Here is a 13,998-nt window from a genome sequence, read left to right as displayed (position 1 = left end):
ATGCCCTTGCAGTCATAGCAGTTGAGGTTGGAGTCATCTGGAGGCTGCACTGAGTGAGACAATGCAATGCTGGGCTTTTCTTCCTTCCCATGTAATCTCAGGATATCTCCTCTTCATGTGGCCTCTCTAGCTAGTCAGACATGTACATGTCTACAGCTCAGGAAAGAGTACAAAATTGGAAGCTTCCATGCTTTCTTAAGGCTTAAGCCTGTGAACGGTCACAGCACTTGTGTCACCTTGTCAGAGTCATACAGTAGTAGGATCAGTGCAGATTCAAGAGGAGGGAAGGTAAACTCCATCTCTCAGTGGTGGGAGGTTGCAAAAAAGAATTTGCAACCATCTTTAATCCTCCACATACAGTGTGCCCTCTGACTACAAATTATTTGCATTCCTCTTACATGCAAAATGTACATACTTCCTCTCAAGATCCTCCCAAAGTCTCATGTCAGGGACCTTTAAGTAAGGGATCTGCAAACTTTTTTTTTTTTAAAGATTTAATTTATTTATTTAACAGAGAGAGACAGCGAGAGAGGGAACACAAGCAGGGGGAGTGGGAGAGGGAGAAGCAGGCTCCCCGCTGAGCAGGGAGCCTGATGCGGGGATCTATCCCAGGACCCTTGGGATCATGACCTGAGCCGAAGGCAGACGCTTAACCGACTGAGCCACCCAGGTGCCCTTGAAAACTTTTTCTATAGAGGACCAGGTAGTAAATATTTTCGCTGGCTTTAAGGTCTGTGTCAAAATTCTGCCATTATAATGCAAAAGAAAATGGATGTGGTTTTGTTGTACTACTATACAAATCTGGAGCTAGTAAAATTTGGCCCACAAGCAGTAAGTAATTTGCTGATCCATGCCTCATGAAGGCATGAGGTCTGAAGTCCAGAATCTTGTTAGTAATCTAAATTAAATCCATGTGGGCACAAAACTACTCAGGTTTGTCTGCTCTTGCATCTGAAGACTGTGGAGTAGAGAAACAGGTTATCTGTCCCCACATAACAACAGTGTTATGACAGAGACAGAAGAACTATCATAGACACTCTCATTCAAAAGGGAGATTAGAAGGGGTGCCTGGCTAGCTCAGTCCATAGAGCATGTGACTCTTGATCTCTTGGTTCATGAGTTTGAGCCCCACGTTGGGCATAGAATTTAATTTAAAAAGGTGGGGGAAAGAAAAACAAGAGGTACCTAGCAGTAACTGCTTTATAACAATTCAGAATTCCAGCAGGGACATGCTTTCAGTTCTTTCATTAGGGCCCAGTGCTATTCCCTAGGAGTGGTTCTCTATGGCTATTTTGTTTTACCCTTTGGCTCTTAGCTTCCTGCTTTGAGTCATTGTTTCTTTTACATTTAAAAAAAAAAAAAAGTGCATGAGTATCTTTGTCAGCGTCTTACCTAACCACAGTAAATTGAAAGCCAACGGTCCCATCCTTTTCGAAGTTTGTCTCTTTCAGTCTGAACTAACTGAACTAATACAATATCTTTTAAATTTTTCTGGGTTTCTTATGCATCAACTTTATTGGATAAAAACCATTTCACATTACTTTAGAATCTAAACAGCCTCTTATTTCCTTTGGGCCCAGTGGGAGGCTACTGTGGAAATAAGATTCTTAAGATGTTCTATTTTCTAGTTGAGTGGGTCTGTGCAGCACAACCTTAAATCTTTGAAGTCTCAGCAGATTGCTTCACAGCCACACTCTTGAACTAAACTTTCGCCTGAGGCCATATTTTACTGGTGACACCCTGATTTGATCATTGACCTTGGCCATTTCTCAGTTAGAGAGTCTTTGCTCTCTAGTATCCTGGGAATGAGAAATAATTTTTTTTTAACTTTTTTTTTTTTTTAGATTTTATTTATTTATTTGAGAGAGAGAATGAGAGAGAGAGAGCATGAGAGGGGGAGGGTCAGAGGGAGAAACAGACTCCCTGCCGAGCAGGGAGCCCGATGCGGGACTCGATCCCGGGACTCCAGGATTATGACCTGAGTCGAAGGCAGTCGCTTAACCAACTGAGCCACCCAGGCGCCCGAATGAGAAATAATTTTATTTGGAAGCCAGCAAGACCTGCTCCTTTATATTTTTTTAAAGTTATGCTTAAAACCTAAATAGCTTTTTTTTTTTTTAAGATTTTTATTCATTTATTTGAGAGAGAGAGACAGAGATAGCGACAGAAAGCATGAGCAGGGAGGAGAGGGAGAAGCAGGCTCCCCGCTGAGCAGGGAGCCAGTACTGGAGCAGGACCCTAGGATCATGACCTGAGCTGAAGGCAGACGCTTAACCCACTGAGCCACCCAGGTGCCCCATGAATAGTTCTTTTTTTAAATTCATCTTACTCCTTCCACACTTTATCACAGGCTGCTAAAAGATCCAATTAGCAGGAAAATCTCCATCCCCAGATAACACCCAGGTGCTCATCACAACAAATGCACTCCTTAATCCCCATCACCTATTTAACCCCTCCCCCCACCCATTGTGTGGAAATGTTGAATCACTATGTTGTACACCAGAATCTAATATTACACTGTATATCAACCAACTGGAATTAAAATAGAAACCAAAAAAAAAATCTCTATCCCCAGATTCATGAGTTGATTAGGTACTCTTTCTATCTTTGATGGAACTAAACTTGAGCCCCCTTTTCTACTGTCTCCAATAACAATTCCCATACCTTTTTCAAACCATCACTAACAGGCTTCAGGAGGTCCTTCAAGGCTCTGCCTGCCAAACAGTCCACCTTCTTAGTGGGGTGGTGTCGGGTCGGGTAGGTTGGAGGGGTGATTTTCAGCCACCTTTAATCAACCCCAACTGGTTTGTTTCTTTGAATTGAATTCTAGATAGCTATTTCAGTGGAAATTTCACAGCAAATATATATCCATAGCCATTATTAAGTATTTTGTTGTTGATATTTAGGCTATTAGAATACTTGAGTTATTTTCTTTACCCATTAGTTAAGAGGTGTATATGTATTATTAAATATTAATAAATGGGGCGCCTGGGTGGCTCAGTCGTTAAGTGTCTGCCTTCAGCTCAGGGCATGATCCCGGGGTCTTGGGATCGAATCCCGCATCGGGCTCCCTGCTCAGTGGGAAGCCTGCTTCTCCCACTACCCCTCCCCCTGCTTGTATTCCCTCTCTCGCTGTGTTTCTCTCTGTCAAATAAATAAATAAAATCTTCAAAAAAAATTAATAAATATGTCTACATTATCCTCGATAGAATATATCCAAAATATGTGGTAGATACTGATTGAATGTTTAACGTGATTTTGAGATAATTTTATTAACAGTGATAAGATTTGTGCGTGGAAATGCTTAATTTTCTCTTACCTTATTTTAAAGGACCAATATTTACATTGTAGTTGGAAGGTATCTCTATATTATTTGTTCTTTTTCTAGGAGTCTGAATATGTTTCTGCTCATCTTCATGAATGGATAGATCTGATTTTTGGCTATAAACAGAGGGGGCCAGCGGCAGTGGAAGCACTCAATGTTTTCTATTACTGTAGTTATGAAGGTATAAGCCTATATACTTTTTATCTTACATTCCATTGATGGAAAGTATCATTTAATCGATGTTTATACATGATATTTTGGTCATGAGAAAGACTACATTTAAAAATAGTTTTAATGATCTTTTCTATTTGAAATATTAAGAGACTGATGTGTGGGTTTTTTTCAATAGTAGTTAAGAGTATATATGCAAATCTTCACTTTTCACAGTGAAGGAAACCATCAACAAAACAAAAAGGCAACCTACTCAGTGGGAGAAGATATTTGCAAGTGATATATCCAGTAAGGGGTTAATATCCAAAATATATAAAGAATTTATACAACTCAACACCAAAAAAAAATCTGATTTTAAAACTGGCCAGAGGACCTGAAGAGACATTCTTCCAAAGAAGACGTACAGATGGCCAACAGACACATGAAAAGATGCTCAGCATCACTCATCATCGGGGAAATGCAAATCAGAACCACAGTGAGAAGTCACCTTATGCCTGTCAGAATGGCTAAAATAAAAAACATAAGAAATAACAAGTGTTAGCAAGGATATGGAGAAAAAAGAACCCTTGTACACTAGTGCAGCCACTGTGAAAAACAGTATGGGAGTTCTTCAAAAAATTAAAAATAGAAGTATGCTATGATTTCCACTACTGGATATTTACCCAAAGAATATGAAAACAGTAATTTGAAAAGATCTGTGTATCCCTTTGTTTATGGCAGCATTATTTATAGTAGTCAAGATATGGAAGCAACCAGTGTCCTTTGATAGATGAATGGATAAAGAAGATGTGAGACACACACACACACACACACACACACACACACAATGGATCATTAGCCGTAAAAAAGAATGTGATCTTGTCATTTGTAACAGCATGGATGGACCTAGAGGCTGTAATGCTAAGAGACATAAGTCAGAGAAAGACAAATACTATATGATTTCACTCATATGTGGAATTTAAGAAAACAAATGAGTAAAGGGGTGGGGGCAAAAAAGACAAACCAAGAAGTAGACTCTTAACTATAGAGAACAAACTGATGATTACGGTGGGGGTGGGGGAGGAGTTAAATAGATGATGGGGATTAAGGAGTGCACTTGTCTTGATGAGCAACAGGTGATGTATGGTATTGATGAATTACTATGTTGTATATCTGAAACTAATATTACACTGTATGTTAACTGGAATTTAAGTAAAACTTAAAAAAAAATAACTGTTAGAATTTAAAAATGATGTAAATAAGTTCTAACAAAACAAATGAAGAAAGAAAAAAAAAAAAAGACAGACTCTTAAATACAGAGAACAAACTAATGATTGCCAGAGGGGAGGTAGGTGCAGGGAAGACTGAAGGGGGATTAAAAAAAAAAAGTATATATGCAAATCTAATTATAAATGTCAGTTATTGATGGCATAAAAGTTTTTGATTACTGGCTCTAAGTGTCCTATTCAGTCAGGTCCTACAATAAGTGCAAAGAAGACCTTTAGTATTATAAATAACAAACTCTTCAAATGGTAAAATAAGTTGACATCATTCTAATATTTAGCTCGGGATCAAGAACATTTTCTGAAGGCTTTGAAAGCCTTAAGAAGTAGTTTTTTTCTAATTCTTCAGTAATAAAGATTGTGAATAGTGTGAATTTATGTGAACTTGAGCAGAGTCCACATGCCTTTTGGTAAACAGACAAGTATGTTTTTGCATTGCCATATTCATTTGATAATAGTTTTGTAGAGAGGTAGTATGCATGGTGGTTATGAGCATAGGCTTTGAAATCCAACTTACCTAGTTTGGCCGCTTACTAACCATATCAAGTACGGTTGGGTATAATCAGTTAACCAGAATATCACCTTTCCCAGTATTTGTTAGATAAGCAGTAACTTAACAGTATTTTGTGTGGTTATTATACTTGTTTCAGCTTATCATGAAGACAACATTAGGTGTACTGTGAAATAGTTTGTACGTTTTTTTTTTTTTTAAAGATTTTATTTATTCATTTGAGACACAGAGATACAGAGAGAGAGAGCATGAGCAGGCAGAGAGGCAGAGGGAGAAGGAGAAGCAGGTTCCCCACTGAACCAGGAGCCCGATGTGGGGCTCGACCCCAGGACCCTGGGATCATCACCTGAGCTGAAGGCAGATGCTTAACCATCTGAGCCACCCAGGCGCCCCAGTTTGTACGTTTTCAAGAGAAACTTTTATGCACTACCAGTTAACTTTTGTTTAAAATATTTTTGTTCTAAATAATGGATGGAGTGTATTTTTATACATATTTAATGTTTGAAGTCACTGTTTTTTTTAAAAATTGCCTCTTGGGGTGCCTGGATGGCTCAGTTGTTAAGCGTCCAACTCTTCATTTCAGCTCAGGTCATGATCTCAGGCTCGTGGGATTAAGCCCTGAGTTGGGCTACACACTCAGCATGGAGTCAGCTTGACCCTCTCCCTCTGCTCCTCTCCCGCCCCCGACTCCACTCGTGTTCTCATGTGCTCTCTTGCTCTCTAAAATAAACAAATAAATAAATATGGGGTGCCTGGGTGGCTCAGTCGTTAGGCGTCTGCCTTCGGCTCAGGTCATGATCCCAGGGTCCTGGGATCAAGCCCCGCATCGAGCTCCCTGCTCCGCGGGAAGCCTGCTTCTCCCTCTCCCACTCCCCCTGCTTCTGTTCCCTTTCTCGCTGTGTCTCTCTCTGTCAAATAAATAAAATCTTTAAAAATAATAAATAAATAAACAGAATCGTATACAAAATTGCCTGTCTCACAATATTCTTATAAACCGAAAAACAATGCTATTTTGTTGAAAATACACTATTCAGTCTCCACTATATTAATCAGTTATGTGGCTTGCTTAGTTTTCACTCTGTAGTGAGTTGACTACTTCTCTTTGTTTTAGGAGCTGTGGATCTGGATGCCTTAACAGATGAGAAGGAAAGAAAAGCCTTAGAAGGGATGATTAATAATTTTGGGCAGACACCTTGTCAACTGTTAAAGGTAAGTCATTAAAGGTATTGATTATTAAAAAAAAAAGTTATTGATTACATAAGTCTAGAATTTAATTGCTAGAGTACTACTGGCATTTTCAAGTATTTTAATTATTTAAAACTGTATCTCTCAGAATTATCTAGAATTTAAGAAAATTATACTGTCACTTAAAAAGTAAATAGATTTAAATGATTGTTCCTATTTTGAAATAACAAAATATTGTGGTCAAACGTATATAGTCAATAACTCTTGAGTCACAGAGGAGTTATATTTACTCAGAAAGCCAATCACTTTTTGTTTAAACAACTAAAATGTGACTGGAACAGGATTTGGATGCATGACCATCCAACTCAAAAGTCTTTCTACCATGCTGTGTCTCCTCTGAATTAATAGCTGTAAACTCTTTTATTGAATTAGATCACTTTCCATGTTCTGTGGGCTGTTATTTATATCCTAATAATGACATTTTCTGCCTTAGTTGTATATTTGTGCATTTGCCTCACTTTATTATGCTATAGGCAGCCACCTTTTCCTAATCATTTTATATCTTTCTTGCATATAGTATTTGTGTAGTAAATATTTATAAATTGAATCTCCACAACTGTTACAGCAAGAATGTATCTAAATTCTGGCTTATAAATATGTTGAACTTCTGTTAATTCAGTTATCAGACTAAGCTTTGTAATTACTACAAAGCTATCAGACTAAGCTTTGTAATTACTACAAAGTTCCTTAGTAGAGTTTGTTTGAAGCCTCCAACGTGGTTTTTTACAGAACGGTCATGTTTAAAATCAATGCTTTATACCTATCTGCTGATAGAATGCAAAAGTAACAGAAGAAAACAGAACACTTCATTGAGCTTCAAAATAGATTCTATAATATTTTTGCACCAGCTTTACTTTTTTTCATATGAGTAGTGCTAATTAGTTTTTATCACCATAAAAAATGATGGAAAGGTCAGCCTTTGATTTTTTTTTTAATTTTTTATTTAAATTCAATTTAGTTAACATATGGTGTATTATTAGTTTCAGGGGTAGAATTTAGTGATTCATCACTTGCATATAACACTCAGTGCTCGTTACATCAAGTGACCTCCTTAATGCCCATCACCCAATTACTCCATCCCCCAGGGCTGGATGGCTTGCCTGGAGGAATTCTACCAAACATTTGAAGAATTAATACCTATTCTTCTGAAACTTCCAAAAAATAGAAATGGAAGGAAAATGCAACAGACTTCTGTGTATTGGTTTTTATATATATATATATTTTTATATCCTGCGATTTTGCTGAATTCCTGTATCAGTTCTAGCAATTTTTTGGTGGAGTCTTTCAGGTTTTTACATAGAGTATCATGTCATCTGCAGATAGTGAAAGTTTGACTTCTTCCCTACTGATTTGGATGCCTTTTATTTCTTTTTATTTTCTGATTTCTGAGGCTAGGACTTCTAGTACTGTGTTGAACAGCAGTGGTAATAGTGGACATCCCTGTCATGTTCCTGACCATAAAGGAAAAGCTCTCAGTTTTTCCCCATTGAGAATGATACTCACTGTGGATCTTTCATATATGGCCTTTATGATGTTGACGTATGTTCCCTCTGTCCCTACATTGTGGAGGGTTTTTATCAAGAAAAGATTATGTATTTTGTCAAATCTTTTTTCTGCATGTATTGAGAGGATCATATGGTCTTATCCTTTCTTTTATTAATGTGGTATATTATATTGATTGATTTGCAGATGTTGAACCACCTGTGCAGCCCAGGAATAAATTCCTCTTGATCATGGTGAATTATCCTTTTAATGTACTGTTAGATCCTATTAGCTAGTATCTTGTTGAGAATTTTTGCATCCATGTTCATCAGGGATGTTGGCCTATAATTCTTCTTTCTGGTGGGGTCTTTGTCTGGTTTTGGGATTAAGGTAACGCTGCCCTCAGAGAATGAGTTTGGAAGTTTTCCTTCCATTTTTATTTTTTGGAAGTTTCAGAAGAATAGGTATTAATTCTTCAAATGTTTGGTAGAATTCCTCCAGGCAAGCCATCCAGCCCTGGGCTTTTGTTTCTTGGGAGATTCAAATTACTGATTCACATTCTTTGCTGATTATGGGTTTGTTCAGGTTTTCTATTTCCTCCTGTTTCAGTTTTGGTAGTTCATATATTTCTAGGAATTTATCCATGTCTCAGATTGTCTAATTTGTTGGCATATAATTGATCATAATATTCTCTTATAATTGTTTGTATTTCTTTGGTATTGTTTGTGATCTTTCCTCTTTCATTCATGATTTTATTTATTTGGGTCCTTTCTCTTTTCTTTTTGATAAGTCTGGCCAGGGGTTTATCGATCTTGTTAATTCTTTCAGACAACCAGCTCCTAGTTTCACTGATCTGTTCTACTGTTCTTTGGCTTCTATTTCATTGATTTCTGCTCTAATCTTCATTAATTATTTTCTCCTGCTGGGTTTAGGCTTTATTAGCTGTTCTTTGTCTGGCCTCTGTAGGTGTAAGGTTAGGCTGTTTATTTGAGCCTTTTCTTGCTTCTTGGGGAAGGCCTGTATTGCTATATACTTCATTCTGGACCGCCTTTGCTGCATTCCAAAGGTTTTGAACTGTCATGCTTTCATTTTCATTTGCTTCCATGTATTTATTTTTAATTCTTCTTTAATTTCCTGATGGGCCGATTCATTTTTTAGTAGGATGTTCTTTAACCTCCATGTATTTGTGGTCCTTCCAAATTTTTTCTTGTGGTTGACTTCAAGCTTAATAGCATTGTGGTCCAAAAAAATGCATGGTATGATCTCAGTCTTTTTTGTACTGGTCGAGTCCTGATTTGTGACCCAGTATGTGATCTATTCTGGAGAATGTTCGTGTGCACTCTTAAAAAATGTGTATTCTGCTGCTTTAGGATGAAATGCTCTGAATATATCTGTGAAGTCCATCTGGTCCAGTGTGTCATTCAAAGCCCTTATTTCCTTGTTGATCTTCAGCTTAGGTGATATGTCCATTGCTGTGAGTGGGTTGATGTTCCCTACTGTTATTGTATTACTATCAATGACTTTTTTTAAGTTATTAATTGATTTATATATTTGGCTGCTCCCAAGTTAGGGACATAAGTATTTACAAATGTTAGATCTTCCTGTTGGATGGACCCTTTAATTATGATACAGTGTCCTTCTTCATCTCTTATTACAGTCTTTAATTTGAAATCTAGTTTGTCTGATATAAGGATGGCTACTCCAGCTTTCTTTTGATGTCCATTAGCATAATAAATGGTTCTCCACCCCCTCACTTGCAATCTGGAGGTGTCTTTGGGTCTGAAATTAGTCTCTTTTAAGCAGCATATCAATGGGTCTTGTTTTTTTATCCATTTTGATACCCTGTGTCTTTTGATTGGAGCTTTAGTCCATTTACTTTCAGTGTAATTATTGAAAGATACGAATTTAGTACCATTGTATTACCTGTAAAGTCGCTGTTCCTGTAGATTGTCTCTGTTCCTTTCTGGTTTTTGTTACTTTTGGTCTCTCTCTTGCTTAAATGGCCCCCTTTAATCAGGGCTGCTTTAGTGTTCACAAATTCCTTTAGTTTTTGTTTATCTTGGAAAGTTTTTATCTCTCCTCCTATTCTGAATTACAGCCTTACTGGATAAAGTATTCTTGGCTGCATATTTTTCCCATTTAGCTCGTTGAATATATCATACCAGTCCTTTCTGACCTACCAGGTCTCTGTGGACAGGTCTCCTGCCAGCCTTACATGTCTACTCGTTAAGGACCTCTTGTCCCAAGCTGCTTTCAGGATTTTCTCTTTATCTTTGTAATTTGTAAGTTTCATGGTGTTGACCTATTTTTGTTGCTTTTGTGGGGAGTTCTCTGTGCCTCTTGGACTTGAATGTGTTTTTCCTTCCCTGGGTTAGGAAAGTTCTCAGCCATGATTTGTTCATATAAACCTTCTCTCCCCTTTTTCCCGCTCTTCTTCTGGGACTTCTCTAATACAGATATTATTTTGCTTTTTGGAATCGCTGAGTTCCCTAAGTCTACCTTCATGCTCTAATAGTTGTATTTCCCTCTTCTTTTCAGCTTCATTACTTCATGTAATTTTACCTCTGTATTACTGATTCACTCTTCTGCTTCCTTCATCCTTGTTTTTATGGCCTCCACTTGGGTCTGTATCTCAGTTATAGCATTTTTAATTTTGACCTGACTAGATTTTAGTTCTCTTATCTCTACAGTAAGGGATTCTTCTCTAATGTCTTCTCTACTTTATTCATGCCCAACTAGTATCTTTATAATTGTTGTTTTAAATTCTAGTTCAGATATCTTACTTATGTCTGTATTGATTAAATCCCTGGCTGTGAGTACTACCTCCTGTTCTTTATTTTGGGGTAAATTTCTCTGTCTTGTCATTTTGTCCAGAAAAGAAAAGAAAAAGAAAAAAACAACAATAACAACAACAGAAAGAAACTAAATCCTGGATGTGTTTTAGTCTACTTGTTAAAAGAAACTAGATCCCGGGCACATGGGTGGCTCAGTTGGTTAAGCCTCTGCCTTCAGCTCAGGTCATGATCCCAGGTCCCACATTGGGCTCCTTGCTCAGTGGGGAGTCTGCTTCTCCCTCTACCCTTCGCCCCTGCTCATGATCTCTCTCTCTCACTCTCTCTCTCAAATAAATAAAATCTTAAAAATAAAATAAACTAGATCCCAAAATAAGAAAAAAATATATAAATACAATGAAAAGAAACAAAAAATAAAACATATATATATAATGTTTATAAAAGTGAAAATTAAAAAAGGATTAAAAAAAGAATTGGAAAAAGATAAAATAATAACTAAAGAATAAAAATACAAAGAATGCTAGTTTTCCCCTAGAGCCAAAGTTTTTCAGCCATCTATGATCAGTAGACTTGGTGCAAGGGAGTTGTTTGTGCTGGTCTTCTGGGGGAAGGCCCCGTTGTGCTGATTCTCAGGTGCAGTTGCCCTAGTGGAAATGTGCCTGCAGTGCACAGGGAGGCTGGGCTTGGTGTAAGTGGCTCCAGGCTCCACTAGGGGGTGCTCTTTTGCTCCCTGAAGACTTCAGCACAGATGGGCATGATGGATATGGCAGCATTCTGCTTTCGAGCCCCGGAGCTGAAAATTTGCACTCCCCACTCTTCAGTGAGCCCTCACAGAAAAGCACTCATACTCTTGTCTCCCCCGTTTCTGTCAGAACTCTGTGTTCACGCTGCCTGTGTCCAAGCTTTTTTATCCCAGGCACGCGACTGAGTTTCAAAACTCCAAAGTTTAGGGACTCCCACGGTTTGGACCTGCGCTGTTCTTCCCAGGGATGGTCTTGCCACACTTCTGCCATTTGGGGGACCTGTCTCAGGAAAGCAGTCGCTTGATCACGTAGGGGATCAGTTTATGGCAACACAGAGCAGAAAGCTGGCACTTAGACTCGCTGTTCTTGGGTGGCTTCTACACTCCTCTACCTGGGAACTGTGCCTTACTTAGCTACCACCCATTCTTCTTGTGACCCCAGGGATCCTCAGATCACGCTGTGACACCTGGGATTCTGCCCCACTTCACCATCTAGCACCTTTAAGCCAGGCATGTCCTTCACTGTAGTTGCAGTCTTCTAAAAGTTCTGATTTTGCACTCCACTGCTTATAATACTTTGTGGTAGCCTCCTTAAGCAGGCCTCCCTCCCCACTGCTGTATCCTCAGCTATATCACACCAGATTCAAATCTCTGTGCCTCCTACCTTCCAAACAATGGTTGCTTTTCTACTTGTAGACCTACAGCATTTCTTTTCTCAGAACTCCAATTGATTTCTTGGGTGTTCAGAATGACTTGATAACTATCTAGTTGTATTTGAGGGATGAGACAAACTTAGGGTCCCACTACTCCTCCACCATCTTAACTCCCAGTCAGCCTTTGATTTAAAATAAAGTGAATAAATACTCATGTGGATTGAGAGCTAAATATTGAGGTACTTATAGCTGTCATATTATTTTTCTATAATCTGATATTTTGTGATGGAGATAGAAAAATCCTCTTTAGATGGAATTCTGTTCTGCATTTTAATTATGCCTTTTGCTTGTTAATTTGATTTACCATTTCTTATTTATGAAGATAACACTGTTCTATGTTGCTAACATTAAAGTTAAGGAAGAATATTTTAATTTATTTGAAAACAGATGGAGCAATATTTATAATTTGATTCTAGTAGTATTGACATTTTGATCTTATTTCAGGAAATAAGGATTCACCCATATAAATTTTGACTTTTGAATGATTCATTTAATTTTACCAAGTATTTATTAAGCATCTGTCATACTTATATACAATTCTAGGTATCAAAAATCCAAAAGTGAGTAAGATTTTTTTTCTGATTTTAAGATAACTTTTACCTAAGGGTACCTGACTAGCTCAATTGGTGGAGTGTGCACCTCTTGATCTCGAGGTTGTGAGTTCAAGCCCCACATTGGGTGTAGAGATTACTTAAAAAAAAAAAATCTTAAAAGAAAAAAGATACCCATTGCCTGGTTGGAAAAGATATACCATAAACAACTATATAATCCAACATAGAAATAATTACTAAATAAAATACTAAACAAAGCAATGTGTTGGTAAAAATAATAAAAGAGAATAATTAATTCTAGTTTAGAAATTCAAGAATACATCAATAAGAAAAACTTTAAAGTAGAAGTAGGGTTTCCTCTAGAAATGAACAGGGTGAAGACTCTGCTGAAGGAGCAGTCTGAGCAATGGCCTAGAATTTGTCAACAGTGCATGGTATGTAATCTGGTATAGCTAGAGCCCAGTATGTACAAAGGAATACAGTGAGAGACGTCTTAATATAGTTATGGAATTGTTGTTTCTCAAAATTATTTTGAAGGAACCACATCCTCCTAGATTGTCAGCAGAAGAAGCAGTGCAGAAGCAGACCAAAACAGACACTTCAACCCTAAACCTATTTCAACACCTCTCTGAACTCAAGTCATTTTTTATAGAGGTAATATCCAACTTGGTAATATCAAAGCATTTTCTCTGTGAATTCTATACACCAGTCAATGCTCCTTTTATTCTGTAAAGAGGGGGTCATAATATTTAATCCAAAATAGTAAAGAATGTTGCAATAATATGTTCTTGGATTTTTAAAACAATCTTACTGGAAGTTTTTGTTTGCGGCTGAGTGGTACTGAGACCTGTTTATCTTGGCTTGCTTTATGCTACGTCACATTTTCCAGACAAGGAAGAATAAATAATTTGATTTAAATTGCTTTTCATGACAGCTGAAATGATATGCAGAGGGAGTGTAATAACTCCTAATTATAGTGTCTGCTCATTTATAAAATATGGCCCAATAAGTCAGATTGTTAATTGCTAATATCAGAAGGAATAATCAACTAAAACAAGATAGTTAATGCTATAATTGAAAGAGTACTTTAGGGGCGCCTGGGTGGCTCAGTCGTTGGGCGTCTGCCTTCGGCTCAGGTCATGATCCCGGGATCCTGGGATCAAGCCCCACATCGAGCTCCCTGCTTGGCGGGAAGCCTGCTTCT

The 13,998-nt window shown here is 37.7% G+C and overlaps 1 protein-coding gene across 3 annotated transcripts in view; it reads left to right on the top strand.

Moving 5' to 3' along the window:
• The window catches only part of NBEAL1 (neurobeachin like 1), a 184,827-nt gene that overhangs the window by 143,689 nt on the left and 27,140 nt on the right, over positions 1-13,998 (top strand). For all 3 annotated transcript variants that reach the window (XM_081815332.1, XM_081815331.1, XM_081815330.1), the window contains 3 exons: positions 3,389-3,506; positions 6,381-6,478; positions 13,332-13,448. In XM_081815332.1, coding sequence (XP_081671458.1) covers positions 3,389-3,506; positions 6,381-6,478; positions 13,332-13,448 — 333 coding nt within the window. The remainder of the gene's footprint in view (positions 1-3,388; positions 3,507-6,380; positions 6,479-13,331; positions 13,449-13,998) is intronic.

The sequence above is a fragment of the Leptonychotes weddellii genome, chromosome 3 (assembly GCF_054177405.1).
Source record: "Leptonychotes weddellii isolate Sample4059 chromosome 3, ASM5417740v2, whole genome shotgun sequence".
In the NCBI taxonomy this organism is placed as follows: Eukaryota; Metazoa; Chordata; class Mammalia; order Carnivora; family Phocidae; genus Leptonychotes; species Leptonychotes weddellii.
Note: the sequence above shows the minus strand (reverse complement) of the source record. Positions and strands in the feature narration are given on the sequence as shown.